We start from the raw sequence: 17,549 nt of genomic DNA on the forward strand, positions 1-17,549 counted from the left end.
GTGCCCCCTGCAGTGGAAGCACGCAGTCTTAACCGCTGGACTGTCAAGGAAGTCCCCGGGCTCCTTGGTATTTACACAAAGGAGTGGAAAATTTATGTCCACACGAAAACCTGCACACAGATGTTTATAGCAGCTTTATTCATAATTGCCAAAATCTGGAAGCCGCCAAGATGCCCTTCAATAGGTGAAGAGATAAATAAATTGTGGTACAACCAGACAATGGAATATTATTCAGCACTAAAAAGAAATGAGCTGTCTGTTGTACACCAGTAACTTTTGTTATATTGCACATCAATTATGCTTCAATAAAAAAATTTTTAAAAGACATAGAGGAACCTTAAATGCATAGTACGAGGTGAAAGAAGCCAATCTGAAAAGAATACATACTGTATAATTCTAACTATATGACATTCTGGAAAAGGCAGAACTATGGAGACAGTAAAAAGATCAGTGGTTGCCAGGAGTTGGGGGCTGAAAGATAACAGGTGGAGCACAGAGGGTTTTTAGGGCAGTGAAAATACTCTGCATGATACTGTAATGGTGGGTACATGTCATTATACATTTGTCAAAACCTATAGAATGTATCGATACAACACTGAGAGAACCCTAATGTAAACGGCGGGTTTGGGTGGCTATAATGCGTCAGTGTAGTTTCATCGATTGTAACAAATGCACCACTCTGGTGGGGGATGATGATAATGGGGGAGGTTGGCCAGGGGCAGGGGTGGAGAACAGGGGATATATGGGAAATATCTGTACTTTCTCCTCAATTTCCCTATGAGCCTAAAACTGTTCTTAAAAAAGTTTCTTTTTAAAAAGTCTGTTAAACAATTGGTACCTTACATATTATTTGTAAATACGATTCTTAATTATTGTTACTGACTTTAAAAGAAACAAACAGCCTAAACAGGTGGAAAGCAGGAAGGACCCCTATACGGTCTGTCAGAAGTCCTCTGTGTGCATGGAGTCCAGGAAGACATCTGCTGTGTCTAGGGCCCCTCAGAGTCTGGAGTCCTGCCCAAGCGGCCTCGTTGCATTGTAAGGTCAGCTGTCTCATCATTGGCTATTTTCAGTGGTAACCAGCAGCCTCCCTTGGTGAAGGGGCCTCTCCCCTACTGTATTTGTAAGTGGGCTGCAGAGTAAGGACATTCAGCATGATTTCAACATGGTTTTAGCCCCCATTGAGGGTCCTTGACGATGCCCATGATTGCACTGCAAAGTGATTTTCCTCCTTTGATCTTTCCTTCTATATGCATTGCCTGGAATTCTGTGAAGAGCGACCCCACCATACATACACTTGTTATTTAGAATCACTGTGGACTTGGATTGGTTTCTGTCCAATGTGTCGTAACTACTCTCATTATTCTTCTTGATACTTAAATTGACCCGAGTTTGACAGGTGGTACCCTGGCTCCTCGACCCATTTGGACTTGAATACTCTTGCTTTCTGGCCCAAGCTGTTCGGGGCTCACCTTGCCCTTTCCCTGCCTCCGACCTTTGGTCGGGCATTTTCCCAGTGGTCTCTGGTTTCCTTGCATGGGAAAACCACATATTTATTTATTTATTTATTTTTTTGCAGTACGCGGGCCTCTCACTGTTGTGGCCTCTCCCTTCGCGGAGCACAGGCTCCGGACGTGCAGGCTCAGCGGCCATGGCTCACAGGCCCAGCCGCTCCGCGGCATGTGGGATCTTCCCGGACCGGGGCACGAACCCACGTCCCCTGCATCGGCAGGCGGACTCTCAACCACTGCGCCGCCAGGGAAGCCCTGGCTCTTCTTTATTGTTTCTATCTCTCTGTTTAAAATCTCACCTGTCGTGACACCATCCACCCTTTGCAGTATATCCTGTTACACATTTACCATGGTTAAAGTCTCTTGTCTTATAACACAGGCTATGTCTGGGTCTGGTTCTATTGATTGTTGCCTTTCTAGATGATGGGTCACATTATCTTGGGGTTTGTTTGTTTTTGTTTTTGGTGTCTACATTTAGTCAGAGTTCTCCAGAGAAACAGAACCAATAGGAGATATACATATTTGTTTGTTTGCTCATTATAAGGAATTAGCTCACCTGATTATGGAGGCCGACAAGCCCCAAGATCTGTGGGGTGAGTCAGCAAGCTGGAGACCCAGGAGAACCAATGGTGTAAGTTCCAGTCCAAAGACAGGAAAAAGCCAGTGCCCCAGTTCAAAGGCAGTCAGGCAGGAAGGATTTGTCACTGAATACCAAGCACAATGTGTAAAGAATAGCAGTGGCTGAAGTAAAGAGTTGGATGCCCAGGAAACGGCACATCCTTCTGTGTTGGCTGTTGGTGCTGGGCTCAGCCCATCTGGCCTGTGGGTGAGCTGAGTCTGGACTTTGTTGCTGCTTTAGATTCAGCTCACCACAGGCAGCAGGATCAGACCTTCCTTTAGCAGCGCTGGCATCTGAGTGTGTGAGGGTCTGTTGCGGCAGGCCCGGTGCCCCAGCACCTTGGCGGGTGGTCTCACCCTGCTCTTTCACCTCCTCAGTGGTCGACGGCCATTGCCTGGCAGTCGCTGTGGCCTGGGGACACCTGTAGTGTTTCTCTTGATCCCCCTGCTCTCAGAGGCCCCATGTGCCTGTCCTTCAGGAGGTCTCAGCTCTCCTGACACAACCCCACTGGTACACGGTGTAGGGCCTGGCATGTCCACCCTCAGCCTCCAGTAGCGCCACGTGCCTGACCCTCGGGCCAGGTCTTACTCATGATGCCCCAGGGCAGACAGTCACTCCCAGGTGCTTACTGCAGAGCCCTTGTCCTTGGAGGGTCTCTCAGGACCCCTGCTCCTCCCCCAGAGCCTCAGGGAGTCTTCTCCATCTCCTGGACCAGCCTCCCGTCTTCCTCATGAGCACTTGGTGATGACTCTTGGAAAAGAGCCAGGGGGTGAGTGTAAAGTCCCCTGTGTCTAGGGCTCCCAGGGATTGACGGTTTGCCACCAAAGGCAGTGGCAGGGCCAGCGACCCATGCAGCCACACAGGGCTCGGTGCTCAGAAGGGCCCTGTGCTTGGTTTAATGCTCTGCCATCCCTGTCTTGGAATCCTTGACCATTTTTGAATAAAGGGCCCCACATTTCATTTTGCTATGGGCTCTATATATGACGTAGCTGCTCTTGGACAGAGGACTGAATGGTCCCTGCCTCAGTTTCCCCTCCTGGTTCTGTCCTCACCTGCTGTAGTTCCACCTTCAGCATTAGAGGAGGAGGCCAGGATGGTCACCACAGGAACGTTGCTGAAATCACCCCAGGAATTTGGAGAACTGAGCTTTGTGAGTAATGTTGACCTTCCCTTGGTGGTCAGACCCACACACACGTCAAAACTGAGTGTGAGTTATCACGCAGCCAAGTTGAGATCCAGCCAATGGATACAACCTGGGCGCTCAAAAAAAAAAAAAAATCATGACACTATCAACAGAATGAAAAGGCAACCCACAGAATGGGAGAACATAGTTGCAAATCACATATATGTTAAGGGATTAATATCAAGAATATGTAAAGTATTCCTAAAACTCAACAACAAAAAGCCAAACAACCCAATTGAAAAATAGGTAAGACTTGAATAGATGTTTCTCTGTTCAAAGAGGACACACAAATGGCCAAAAACACAAGAAAAGATGCTCAGCATCACTAATCCTTAGGGAAATGCAAGTCAAAACCACAGTGAAGTACTGCCTCACACCCATTAGGATGGCTATCATAAAAACAAACAAACAGAAAATATAACGTGCTGGTGAGGATGTGGAGAAACTGGTATGAATGTAAAATGGTGCAGCTGCTGTGAAAAACAGTATGGCAGGCTTCCCTGGTGGCTCAGTGGTTAAGAATCCGCCTGCCAAGGCAGGGGACACGGGTTCGAGCCCCGGTCCGGGAAGATCCCACAAGTCGCGGAGCAACTAAGCCCGTGTAACACAACTACTGAGCCTGCGCTCTAAAGCCCACGAGTCACAACTACTGAGCCCGCGTGCCACAACTACTGAAGCCCGTGTGCCTAGAGCCCGTGCTCCTTAACAAGAGAAGCCACCGCAATGAGAAGCCCATGCACCGCAAAGAAGAGTAGCCCCCGCTCACCGCAACTAGAGAAAGCCCGCACGCAGCAACAAAGACCCAACGTAGCCAAAAATAAATAAATTAATTAATTAATTTAAAAAACAGTATGGCAGTTCCTTAAAAAATTAAAACAGTATTATTGTCTGATTCAGCAATTCCACTTCACAGTATATACACAAAAAGATTGAAAGAAAGGACTCACCCATGTTCATAGCAGCATTTGTCACGATAGCCAAAAGATGGAGGCAACCCAAGTGTCCATTGATGGAAGGATGGATAAACAATGGAATATTATTCAGCTACTAAAAGGAAGGAAATTCTGACACATGCTACAACATGCATGGACCTTGAGGACATTATGCTAAGTGAAATAAGCCAGTCACAAAAGGACAAATATTGTATGATTCCACTCACATGGAGTTCCTAGAACAAGCAAATTCATAGAGACAAGCAGCAGAAGAATGGTGGGTGTCAGGAGCTGGGGGAGGAGATGGGGAGTTAGTGTTCAGTGGGGACAGAGTTTCAGTTTGGGAAGATGAAAAAGTTCTGGAATGGATGGTGGGGATGCTGCACAATAATAGGAATGTACTTAATGCCTGTGAACGGTACACTTAATAGTGAAAATGGTAAACTTTATGTTATGTATATTTTACCATAATTTTTTTAAATTTCAGGATGTGGCATGGTGGTGAGGTGCACAGGGCCCAAAACCAGGTAGAATGGACATCTGGCTATACCTCTTCGCAGCTGTGTGAGCTTGAGGAAGTTACTCAACTTCTCTGAGCTTCTGTCTCCTCTTGTGAAAAATAGGGAATTCCCTGGTGGTCCAGTGGTTAGGATTCCATGCTTCCACTGCAGGGGGCACGGGTTCCATCCCTGGTCAGGATTCCTGCATGCCATGCCATGCAGCGCCGCCAAAAAAAAAAAAAAAAATCAAAATAATAGTATCTACTTCAAAGGACTGCTATGAGAATTAAATAATGATCGTAATAATGGCACCCGATATTTTCTGGAATCTTGAATTAACTAACTTAGGCCTCATTTCCCCCTTTTTTGGTTACTGTGCCCCTTTCTGTGTTAGGGAAATTCCCCACCTTATGTGAGAACACCAGACACCACCTTTCCCAGCCTCTGGTGATCTGGGGTGATCCAGGGAGATTGGGAATGATCTGGGCTTCACTAAGCAGATGCAGCCCCACCCCGGTCCCGCCCTGCCATCAAATCCAACGTTTGGGGGGTGGTCCTCCCCCAGGCCAGGCTGAGGTGGGTTTCTCCCTGTGTCCTGATGTGCAGGTTTCCTAAGGGCTGAGAACTCCCAGTCCCTCCCAGTCCATCCCTTTTCTGCCGGGTCAGCAATAGTTGTTGCCTCGGATGTCGCCTGCTGTCTCCCCAAAGCAGCCATCTTGCCTTCCTCCTTACTATCAGAAGCCGGGTGGCTCAGGTGGCAATGTGCCCAGATCAAAATATTCATCTTCCTGGATTCCTGCTGCCAAGGGTGAAAGCCGCTGGGTGGGGCTCCTGGGAAAGCTTTGCAAACAAGGCTGTGATGGCTCCACTCCCAAGCCTTCTGCCCTTTTCTTTTTCTCCCCCTTCCTTAGTCTTTGCGGCAGTCAGACGATCTTGAACATGAACTTGGGGGATGCAGGAGGGGAAGGGAGGTGGTGGCACCTGTGAAGCTGTGAAGTGATGGGGCTGGAGCTGAGGACGGGGTGGCGGGGTGAGGAGTAAAGTCCTCTGGGTTCCCTGACGTAAGAATTGGAGCCCTGCATCTTTTCTTATGTAGCAAGACTACTCAGGAGTTATTTTGTTATATTTTAACAACTGATATTTAATGTATTAAACTACAATTTAAAATATAGTTCTTCAGCTTACACATAATATTTGTCTCTTTATAGGTATGGCAGATTTGAACTCTTTTAATATATCTTCAAATATTTAAACTGCATTTATAGATGTAATACATTTGGTTTCCTTTTAAAGTACTTCATTGTCCAAATTAACAATGAAAAAACCTCCCTGGGCATTAAACAATTCTGATAAACTTTTAAATAGGTTGAACCTAAAGTTCTCTTAAATGTTAAAATGCAATATGTAGGGACTTCCCTGGTGGCCCAGTGGTTAAGAATCCGTCTGCCAATGCAGGGGAGACGGGTTGGATCCCTGGTCCGAGAAGATCCCACATGCCGCAGAGCAACTAAGCCTGTGCGCCACAACTACTGAGCCTGCGCTCTAGAACCCATGAGCCACAACTACCGAGCCCTTGTGCCACACTACTGAAGCCCATGCGCCTAGAGCCCATGCTCCGCAACAAGAGAAGCCACCACAATGAGAAGCCCATGCACCACAAGGAAGAGTAGCCCCCGCTCGCCACAACTAGAGAAAACCTGCGTGCAGCGACGAAGACCCAATGCAGCCAAAAATAAAAGAAAAAAAATGCAATATATAAACTTTAATATTTCCAGTTGAAACCACAAGTCTAAATCAATTTTTAACTACACAATTTTAAAAGCAGTTATTGGGTGGAAACAGGGAGTTACTAAAAATGGGCACAAGGTTCTTTCTGGGTGAGGGAAATGTTCTAAAATTAGATTGTGGTGATATCTGCACTGCTCTGAATTTGCTAAAAAGTCACTGGATTGTACGCTTAAAACAAGTGAATTTCATGGTATGTAAACTACATCTCAAAAAAGCTTCCATACCATGAAATTCATTTGTTAAAAGCTGTTAAAAAAGAAAATGCAGGGAATTCCCTGGCGGTCCAGTGGTTAAGGGCTCCATGCTTTTACTGCCGAGGGTGAGGGTTCGATCCCTGTTTGGGGAACTAAGATCCCCACACGCCGCACAGTGCAGCAAGAAAAAGAAATGTATACATAAGTCAAAGAGACAGAGAGAGAGAAAAACAAAACAAAACAAAAAACTACTGCACATTTTACCACCTAACTCAGGTCAGTAATGCCCTGGCTGGCCTGGCTGCAGACAGGATCCTTTTGGCCACGCCTGCATGCCTGCCACAGAGACCCCCGTCTTTGGGGCCTGCAGAGGACATAACCTGGCTTCCCCTCACTGCCTCTAGCCCTCGCAGGTGGAGGGTGCCCCTCTGAGTTCTTGGTAGAAGAAGTGAGTGAGAGACTATGATGATGGTGAAGAGAAGGGAGGGCCCTGAATAGTAATGTGAGGGAAGTCATAAGTGACGACCTTATTATTCATTCATTTATTTCTTAGGAGGGGTTCCTAACTGCTTTAAGGTTCAGAGTGGAGGAGAGAGAAGTTGAGGGAGTTTATGCCTGAGGGCCTCGGGTCATTTTTTCAGTGTCAGATAAGGACAAGCAGCTTCCTCAAGGTCAGAAAGCACCGGTGCTGGGGAATGGGCAAAAAAGCAGTTGCTAGTTCTGGCTTTGCTAATACTCCTAAGCTGGTTACTCTGAGCAAGCTACTTAACATGAAGGATGCTCACTTTCCGCATCTGTAAATGGGGATTCTGGGGTGGTTGTGAGAACAAAACCGCACTCTTATAAATTCTGAGCAGATGCAGGCTCACAATGCCATTATTAATAACGATGGCATGATGCCAGACACTGGATTTCATCTTTCATAAGGACTCTCATTTGCTTCTCACAACCCTATCCTGGTTTTGGAGATACTAAATAACATTCTGAATGTCAAAGGATATATAAATTTTCTTTTCAAGGTTTTCCGAACAAAAGACCAGGGCCATATAAGTGCATTTAGTACTAGTAATAAAAGTATTATTAATATCTTTGCCTAAGGGAGTTCACTTTTCTTTATTTAAAAAATAAATTTATTTATTTTTGGCTGCGTTGGGTCTTTGTGGCAGCGCGCGGGCTTCTCATTGCGGTGGCTTCTCTTGCTGCGGAGCACGGGCTCTAGGCGCCCGGGCTTCAGTAGTTGTGGCATGTGAGCTCAGTAGTTGTGGCTCGCGGGCTCTAGAGCACAGGCTCAGCAGTTGTGGCGCAAGAGCTCAGGTGCTCGACAGCATGTGGGATCGTCCCGGACCAGGGCTCAAACCCACCTCGCCACATTGGCAGGCGATTCTTAACCACTGCACTCTCAGGGAAGTGACAGGCTCTTGTTTTAACGTCTTCCTCCTGGAGAAAATTCAAGCAGAGTGTGCAAGATATTTTCGGAAAGTAGGGTATTTTGGAAGCATTTCATAACCTTTCAGACTAGGGGAGAAAGGGGGAAGGGAGAGAGGGCGGCGGCTGCGCCTCATCCTCATCTGCAGTGGGAAAATGGTGATGCCCAAAGCCACCTGGCCTCCCAGAGCGGCATGGGCCCTGGACCCCGAGCGACCTTGGCGGGCGGCGCGACCTTGAGGCCTGCGTTTGCCTCAGTTGCCCCCTCTGCGCGATGGGAAGACGTCCTGGCCGCGGGCCCAGGCAGGTGCATGTCTCTCGGGCTCCCACCGACCCAACCGGCCCACCAGGGCGGTCTCCAAGTCCCGTCCCCAACACGGTCGCCTCAGCGCGACCCCACACCGCAGCGCGGAGACCGAAGCGGCGGGCGGGAACCTGCCTGCATCTGCCAGCGCGCACGCGCGTCTCCCGTCCCTCCTCTCCGGCGCCATCTCCACCCATAGGCCCAGGCACACCGTCACTTCGACTGACCCACGGTCGCGATTGGCCAGAGACGAGGCGCGCGACCGGCCATGGGCGGGGCCTGAACCGGCTATAAAAGAGGCGGGCGGTGGGGCTCGTGCTGCTTTGCAGACGCCGCCACATCGGAACTTCCCGCGCAGCCCAACCATGGTCAACCCTACCGTGTTCTTTGACATCGCCGTCGACGGCGAGCCCTTGGGCCGCGTCTCCTTCGAGGTTGGGGCGGGCGGCGGCGCGCCGGGTGGGCCTGAGCGGGCGGCGGGGGGGAGGCCGAGGGGCTGGGTGCGGGCGCCCCGCCTGAGGAACGCGGGCGGCGCGGCGCCATTTCCTGACGAGGGGCCATTTTGGGAGGCCGGGGGCGGCGGGTAGACAAAGGCGGGGCGGGCGGGGCGGGCGGGGGAGGCGCGGCCGCGCCCTTCCGGCCGCGCACGTGCTCGGGCCGCGAGCCGTTGGCCGCCGCGTGGGATCGCGGGGCCCTGAGGGTCGGCAACGCCCCAGACGGAAGGCGGGCGCCGGCCCTGGGCAGCCGCGACCTTCTCGGGGCCGCCCTCGAGGACTCGGAAGCCGCTTTCTTCGAGCCGACGCGGCGGCCGCACCTGAAGGCTGCCTTTTCCCGCGCCGGGCGCGCCAGGGCCGGTGGGGATAGCAGCCCATCCGTTGTCCCGAAGGACGCTTGCTAGTTCAGGGTTGGGTTATAATAAGGGTGTGGGGTCGGCCGGCTCGAGGGCTTCCCCGGGTGTTTTAAAATCGCGAGGTTGATGTAGAGAGAGGCCCCTCCCCGCCCCCACCCCGAGCGGAAATGTGCCGGCCGCCTTCCCTCCGCTGGCGCCGAGGCCCGCCTTCCGCTGCGGTGACGGCGGGTGGGAGGCGCCCGGGCCCCTCCCGGTCGTCCCCGCGCAGAACAGGCTAGTCGAGACCGGCAGAGCGGCAGGCCTTCTGCGCTGGTTTCCTAATTAGTTCAGGCGTGTTACGGGTACTTCTTAATCAGTTTGTAATCACAGCAGGGTAGCTAAGTAAGTCGGCGGGCTCTTCAAACGGTAAATGGGATTCCGTTCCAGTTAACCCAGCATGGTAGGTCTTGGGGTGTAGCCCTAAGTGGTTTTATCCTCTTTGACCACTTCTCAAAGAGCCGCCAGTGATCAGGTTGTAGGATCTCCGCCCAAGCTTAGATAGCCCCCCATGCAGATCAGTCTGTAGCCCACTCTCACTGTATTCAGAGCTAAGAATTGATAAGGGCCCATGTGGAAACTTGCCCTGACGTAAAAACTGGAGAAATATTACATCCAGTAGATGTATACTCCACCTTTATCCGAAGTCAGCTGATAATTGGCCAGGGGCCACGTGGAAACTTGGCCTGAGCCTAACTCTTTGTAGCATGTGTGTCTCAGGTTAGCCAGAGGGCTTAATGGAAATGAGATAGGCGCTCTGACAGATCCCTTGGTGAGAATGGAGGTGGAACTGCCACTGCGAGCTTTAACTTTAGTAAGGGTCTAAAAGGGAAACGAGTTAGTACGAGGGTTGGAGACACGTTAATACTTAAGAGACCGTATGTTTTATATACAGTACTTAGAAGCTAAATAGTAAGTCTTCTAAGAAACATCCAGGGATTTCAGTAGATGATTTAAGTCACGGATCTGTGGAATAGTTCATTAAGTACTTTAAACTGTCTTTATTGCAAGGGCTTGCGTTTTCTATGGTATTTAAGCTTTTTTAGCCAAAATGTTTGATATATGCAGGAAAGGTTCGAAGCAGTTGTACTAGAAACCAATCTTTATTTTTTACCCCACTACTAGGTAAGGGACCTGGAAACCAAGAAGTGACTGCTCATCCAATCCATAAAGCTATGTTAACAGATTGGAGGTAGTAGCATTTTCATTACCAGTGACTAAAATTACAGCTATTTACTCCCTGATCTTGCAGGAGTACTTGCTATTCTTGAAAGTTCTTGTCTTTAGGTTCAAGTTGAAGTTGGGGGAGGTGATGTACCTTTGAGAGACCATCTATCTGTTTAGAAGTAGGTGTGATACACATAAAAGTTTTAAGTCACTTTTTAGAAGCCTCACACTATCTGAGTCATTCCTGGTTCTGGAGTTTTGGCATGTCTTTGGGTGTCATGTTGCTAACCCAACCCCGCAGGACCTTAAGGCTGTCAGGAGCCGTTCTTATTTGGGATTCAAAGTAATTACTGAAGAAGCATTCTCTTCTAGTGAGAAAATGAATTTATGATTCAGAGGCCCCTAAAGACAAGGGTACTAAGCAACAAAATATGTAAGCAGATGTTTTTCATTAACTGTCATTTTCTCTTACAGCTGTTTGCAGACAAAGTTCCAAAGACAGCAGGTTAGTTTTATTTCTTTTTTAAATGTTTAACAAAGGTATTCTGATTTTAACTGTTGTGTCTATATACATATACACTTTATTTTAACAGAAAACTTCCGTGCTCTGAGCACTGGGGAGAAAGGCTTTGGTTATAAAGGTTCCTGCTTTCACAGAATAATTCCGGGATTTATGTGCCAGGTATGAAATTTACTGATACTGATTTGGGTTCTCTTAATTTGGGATTGAGCCAGAACATTTCAGGATGTGCACATATGGTCTGTCTGCATTGGTGCCAGTCTACTTTTATACTTTGTTTTCTGTTACATTTGTCTATTTGACAATTTTGCACTGATACCATGCCATCTAAATTGCTGTGGTCTGTAATAAACAAATGTTTTTTTTTTTAAGTGCATATATGAACTAAAATGTTAATTCTACCATTTTGGTTCCACTTGACCCTTTTAATTAGTTTAAACTTGAGTTTTAAAGTTTGAACCTTGCAGACTTGGCATGTTTTCCAGCTGTGTTGCCAAAAGTGACAGGTTCCTCTTTTATGTTCACAGGGTGGTGACTTCACACGCCATAATGGCACTGGTGGCAAGTCCATTTATGGGGAGAAATTTGATGATGAGAATTTCCTCCTGAAGCATACGGGTCCTGGCATCTTGTCCATGGCAAATGCTGGCCCCAACACAAACGGTTCCCAGTTTTTCATCTGCACTGCCAAGACTGAGTGGTAAGAGCAGAACATAGCAAAGGCAACCTTTCCCTGCTGTTCCTGCTCTAAAGTAGTAGAAGGGCATGAATAGTCACAAATTTAGATAGTGCACTATAGAAAGTGAGATACTCTAATAGCAAAACAGGGCACTTTGTTGAGTAGTTGAATTTAAGAGTGGTGCTTTCATCTAATTAGCATGTGATTTGTTGGCTCTTTTTTAGGGGTCCATTCTAAAATTAGGATTAACAGTGATTAGAGACTCTTGGAGACCACCTTTTTTAGACTGGCTTAAAGTAATCTGGTGTTGACACTTTTTTTTTTAGGTAAAAGGATAAAATGTTTCCAGTATTTAACTAGTCGGCGTTAGCTAGTGCTAAAAGCTGGATAAACCACTCTTCTGGTCTTCTCTTGCTTGGGTATGCTATATTGATTTGTGGGACACTGTTCTTATCTCAATGCACAATGCAGGCTGCTTATTTCTCTCTATTTCATTACTACCTGCAGATCGGAGGTAGTAATGTTTATTCTTCTGTTTCCAGGTTGGATGGCAAGCATGTGGTCTTTGGCAAGGTGAAAGAGGGCATGAATATTGTGGAAGCCATGGAGCGCTTTGGTTCCAGGAATGGCAAGACCAGCAAGAAGATCACCATTGCTGACTGTGGACAAATCTAATAATAAATTTGACTTGTGTTTTATCTTAACCACCAGACCATTCCTTCTGTAGCTCAGGAGAGCACCCCTTCATCCCCATCTGCTCCAAATATACTATAATCTTTGTGCTCTCATTGCACTTCTTTGGGTTCCATATTTTCCTTATTCCCCTCCAAGTTTAGCTGAATTGCAAAGTTAAGTTTATGGTTATGAAATAAAGACTAAACAACCGTTGTCTGTCCTTGTTTGGTTAGGGTATTGATGTAGATTTCATTTTTAAGCAGCAACACGTTACTTCTAAGACAACAGTTGCTGTGTTTGTTTAAAAGTATCTTGTTTTTTTGCTTCCCTGATCCAAGAATAAAGTTTTGCTGATCGAGTATCCCAAGGGCAAGCTGTGAGTGGAATACGGAAGATGTAGGCTCAGGCAGGGAAAAAAGGTGGAACTTCAAGATTGTGACCATGTTGGAACAGTACTCCTTTAAGGATGACAGTGGAAAATTCTCACTTGGCACATTTAGGGTTATCCATCAAAATTACTATAACAAATTGAAAATCAGCTAATTTTAACAAAGCTTAATTTGAGCGTATTCTGTGGTGGCCCTCCTTGAGGGAAATATGTCAAGCTTTAGCCTCTGTGGGGAGGGGTCTTTGGACCATGTTCTTGGGATCTCTAGCTGTTTGAGAATGTAGATGCAGAGTACAGGGCTTATGACAGCTTAATTGTGAAGTTCAGTCCGCTAGAGAAAGGCAGGCAGACCTGGTGTGGTACAGTCTACCTGCAGAAGGCATCTGGCTCTGCCTTGCTCCAGACCAACTGGTGACCAGGTAACTGTCTATAGATGAGGGAACTTCTCCCTGGCTAGTTGTAGAGGCCGTCATGGTCATTTGAGGTCTTCTCATTCCATTGTGCAGACCTGGTAATCTGAGCCATAATCTGGTCCAGTTGAGGTCTTTATGTTCGTGAACATGGTTTCCTTTAAGATCAAGAACTCCCCTTGGGAGGCCTCCCCAGTTGCATACTCTGTCCCTCCCAAGAGGCCCTTTTTTTTTTTTTGAGGTCACTGATTTTGTGTTTATCACTCTATCACCTATGTGTGTCCCTAAAAACAGACTGTTTAGGTTTTTTTTGTTTTTTTGCAGTACGCGGGCTTCTCACTGCTGTGGCCTTTCCGGTTGCGGAGCGCAGGCTCCGGACGCGCAGGCTCAGCGGCCATGGCTCATGGGCCCAGCCGCTCCGTGGCATGTAGGATTCTCCCGGACCGGGACGTGAACCTGTGTCCCCTGCATTGGCAGGCGGACTTGCAACCACTGCGCCACCAGGGCAGCCCCATACTGTTTAGTTTTGGAAGGGTAAGTGGCTGCTACGTTATGAAGGCCTCCAGGACAAGGCAAGGTGAGCAGAATCGATTACAGTGTGGCCTCAGCTTCCCTGAGCACAAGAGCTGCTGCTTCCAGAGAGGGCCAGCCACGTATCCAATAAGGTAGGGCTCACCCAGTTGCTTTAGCACACCTCAGAAAATAAGCAAAATCCATACAACCTGCAGTGTACGGTCCTTATTCAGATTTCCCCCACTGGTTCCGGAGGTGGTTTTATTTTTGGCTGCGTTGGGTCTTTCTTGTGGTGTGCGGAGTTCTCATTGCCGTGGCTTCTTTTGTTGTGGAGCATGGGCTCTAGGTGCCCGGGCTCGGTAGTTGTGGTGCACGGGCTTAGTTGCTCCGCGGCATGTGGGATCTTACCGGCCCAGGGCTTGGACCCGTGGCCCTCTGCATTGGCAGGCAGATTCTTAACCACTGTGCCACCAGGGAAGTCCCTAGAGGTGTTTTTAAAATCAGCTTTATTAAGGTATGATTTACATACAATCAATGTATTTAATAATGTGCTCTCCCGCCCACACACCCCCCCCACTGCCCCCAAGGATCCAACCTAGGTTCACACACTATTTGATTGTTAGGTCTCTTTTGTCTCAATCTAGAACAGTCCTTCCACTTTTTAACATATTGTAATTTCTATTAATGTTAAAAAAAGGCCTATTGAGATAATTTATACACCATAAAATTCAACCATTTTAAGAGTACAATAATTTTAGTGAATTTACTGAGTTGTGCAACCATCACCGTAATCCACCACACCAGGAAGACCCTGTGCCCATTTGCAGTCCCTTCTGCTTTCACTCCCAGTCCCTGGCAACTACAAGTTGGCTTTCTGTCTCTAGATTTACCTTTTCTGGACATTTCATATAAATTGAGTCCTACACTGTGTGGTCTTGGCCTCTTGCCTTTTTTTTTTTTTTTTTGACATCAACTCCTTAAACAGTCCAGGACATTGACTTCGTCGAATGTCCCTGATTTTGGAGCTACCTAAGGTCTCCATTCCGTGTTACTTGCTTGTTCCTCTGGCTCTTGTATTTTCTGTAAACTGGAAATTAGGCAGAGAAGCTTGAATGGACACATGTTCAACATTTTATGCAGGAAGGCGTTGTAGGTGATGCTATATGCACTTAATCCTGTTGTCAGATAGCATATGATCTCATGCTGACTCAACAGGAGGTCTGACTGCTCCACTGGAAAGGTACTTTATATTCTTTCTGCTGAGTAGGTAACCTGTGGGATGTGTGAAGACCCTGCTCCCAGACCTTTCACCTGATTATTTTCTTTTAGCATCAGTTAATGATCTTCACCTGAATCAATTTTTAAAAAATAATTTTGGCCATGCCACGTGGCTTACAAGGTCCAAGTTCCCTGATCGAGGACTGAACCTGTGAGTGAGGAGTCCTAACCACTGGACCACCAGGGAATTCCCCTGAGTCAATTACTCTGTAGTTGAGAAAAATTGAGTAATCTTCTAATCTCTCTCTCCCTCCTCCTACCACTGTGGATTTTCATTAAACGTGTTACGAACAATTGCACTCATTATTTTTTATATTTATTTACTTGGCTGTGCTGGGACTTGGTTGCGGCATGTGGGATCTACCTCCCTGACCAGGGATCAAACCCTGGCCCCCTGCATTGGGAGCTCGTAGTCTTAACCTCTGGACCACCAGGGAAGTCCCTGCACTCATTGTTTTTGATGCTCAAATCATCCCAAATTTGGCTAGTACAAGCCCCTCTAAGTTGACCTCTGTGGCTCTTTGACATGATTCCAGTAGCCTTTAAGCCCTTCTGAAGTTTATGCTTCCCTTCCATTACACAGCATCCCTTCCATTACACAGCAGTTGGAGGCCTCGGAAGTGCCACGGATATTCAGATTTTTCAGCAGCCCGAAACCAAACCCTTCATGTTAATATGTAAAATGGACTTTAGACTTACATAATTATAAATGAGTTTTTCGCATACACTAACATCTGGCCAGACGTTTGGAAGTCAGTGGGGCAGTCTCAGGCATTATAACATGTCCAGCATTGCCCCCATCCACTGTCAGAGGCCCACAGATTTCCAAAGTGCCTCCTGGCTAAAAATCACTGACGTAATGAGTTAGGATGCAGCTGTTAAAAGAACAAAGTAGGGACTTCCCTGGTGGTGCAGTGGGAAGAAATTAAATGAGTTGCTGTGGCAGCTATAAAACATCTGGCAGAAGGTAGGTAGTATTCTGCATTATATGAAAGGCAACTCAGACATGAAGGAGACATGGCCTTACAAGAAAACAATAGACAAATCGGAGAGTCTTTTGTAAGGAAAAATAATATGCTTAAGATATATATGTGTCAATTATTTTTTAAATATTTATTTATTTATTTTGGCTGTGCCGGGTCTTAGTTGCAGCACTCGGGATCTTAGTTGAAGCATGGGGACTTCTTAGTTGCAGCATGTGGACTCAGTTGCAGCATGCATGTGGGATCTAGTTCCCAGACCAGGGATTGAACCTGGGGCCCCCCCACAACTACTGAGCCTGCGTGCCACAACTACTGAAGTCTGTGAGCCTAGAGCCTGTGCTCTGCAACAAGAGAAGCCACGGCAATGAGAAGCCCACGCACCGCAACAAAGAGTGGCCCCCACTCAGCGCAGCTAGAGAAAGCCCACGCGCAGCAACGAAGACCCAATGCAGCCAAAAATAAATAAATAAATTTAAAAGAACAAGGTAGTGCATCTCCAAAATAGCCTCAGCTAGACTTTTATTTGAAAACAACAAAGAGCAGTAGAACACAATATAACACATGCTACAGTTTTTGTAAAAAGCAGAATGAAGTGTATCTTTGTGCTTGTACATACCCTTGGGAGGATACAGAGAAATGTTTCCCAGTGGGTGTGTCTGGGTAGAGGGGTGAAGGCCTGTGGGCAGAGAGGACTTTGTCACCACACATCCCTTTTACTTGTATTAAATATTTAAAATTTTAAAAACATACATTCTAAAATGAATCAATAGTACAGTTGGTCTTCCATATCCACAGGTTCTGCCTCCACAGATTCAGCCAACCATGGATCAGAAATACTGGGGAAAAAAAATTCCAGAAAGCAAAACTTGAATTTGCCATGCACTGGCAACTATTCACACAGCATTTACATTGTTTCTGCAACTATATACATAGCATTTACATTGTATTATGTATCATAAGTAATCTAGAGATGGGTTAAAGTATCTGGGAGTGTGTTCCAATGTTGTGTGCAAATGCTACACCATTTTGTATAAAGGACTTGAGCATCCTGTGGATTTGGATATCCAAGGGGTCCTGGAACAAATCCCCCATGGATTCTGAGGGATGACTGTATTTGGCTCACTTCAAAATGCTTAATATAAGAAAGATATTACTGGGACGTCCCTGGTGGTCCAGTGGTTAAGACTCCACGCTCCCAATGCAGGGTGCGTGGGTTCGATCCCTGGTCAGGGAACTAAGGTCCTGCATGCTGCACGGTGCGGCCAAAAAAATGAATAAATAAAATAAAACAATTTACTTTAAAAGAAAAAAGATATTACCTAAGTGTCCATCGACAGGTTAATATATAAAGAAGATGTGGTATATATACACAGTAGAATACTACTCAGCCATAAAAAGAATGAAATAATGCCATTTGCAGCAACATGGGTGGATTATCATACTGAGTGAAGTAAGTCAGACAAAGACAGATATCACATGACATCACTTATATGTAGAATGTAAAAAATGATACAAATGAACTTATTTATAAAACAGAAATAGACTCACATAGAAAACAAACTTCCGGTTACCAAAGGGGAAAGGGTGGGAGAGG

General features: G+C 46.8%; 1 protein-coding gene across 1 annotated transcript; it reads left to right on the forward strand.

Annotated features, from left to right (window-relative positions):
• The first annotated feature begins 8,790 nt into the window (after positions 1-8,790).
• PPIA (peptidylprolyl isomerase A) lies at positions 8,791-12,412 on the forward strand. The gene is made up of 5 exons (XM_060157418.1): positions 8,791-8,890; positions 10,984-11,014; positions 11,103-11,191; positions 11,557-11,729; positions 12,251-12,412. The coding sequence occupies exons 1-5, from the start codon at positions 8,822-8,824 to the stop codon at positions 12,381-12,383; spliced, it is 495 nt and encodes a 164-aa protein (XP_060013401.1). The 5' UTR covers positions 8,791-8,821; the 3' UTR covers positions 12,384-12,412.
• Positions 12,413-17,549: the final 5,137 nt, after the last annotated feature.

The sequence above is a fragment of the Lagenorhynchus albirostris genome, chromosome 8 (genome assembly GCF_949774975.1).
Source record: "Lagenorhynchus albirostris chromosome 8, mLagAlb1.1, whole genome shotgun sequence".
Lineage (NCBI taxonomy): Eukaryota > Metazoa > Chordata > Mammalia > Artiodactyla > Delphinidae > Lagenorhynchus > Lagenorhynchus albirostris.

Excerpts from the sequence above, each read along its gene's own strand:
- PPIA (XM_060157418.1), top strand. The coding sequence starts at position 8,822 with ATGGTCAACCCTACCGTGTTCTTTGACATCGCCGTCGACGGCGAGCCC. Across the intron at positions 11,192-11,556 it reads TTCCGGGATTTATGTGCCAG|GGTGGTGACTTCACACGCCA; the intron begins GTATGAAATTTA and ends TTATGTTCACAG. Across the intron at positions 11,730-12,250 it reads TGCACTGCCAAGACTGAGTG|GTTGGATGGCAAGCATGTGG; the intron begins GTAAGAGCAGAA and ends TTCTGTTTCCAG.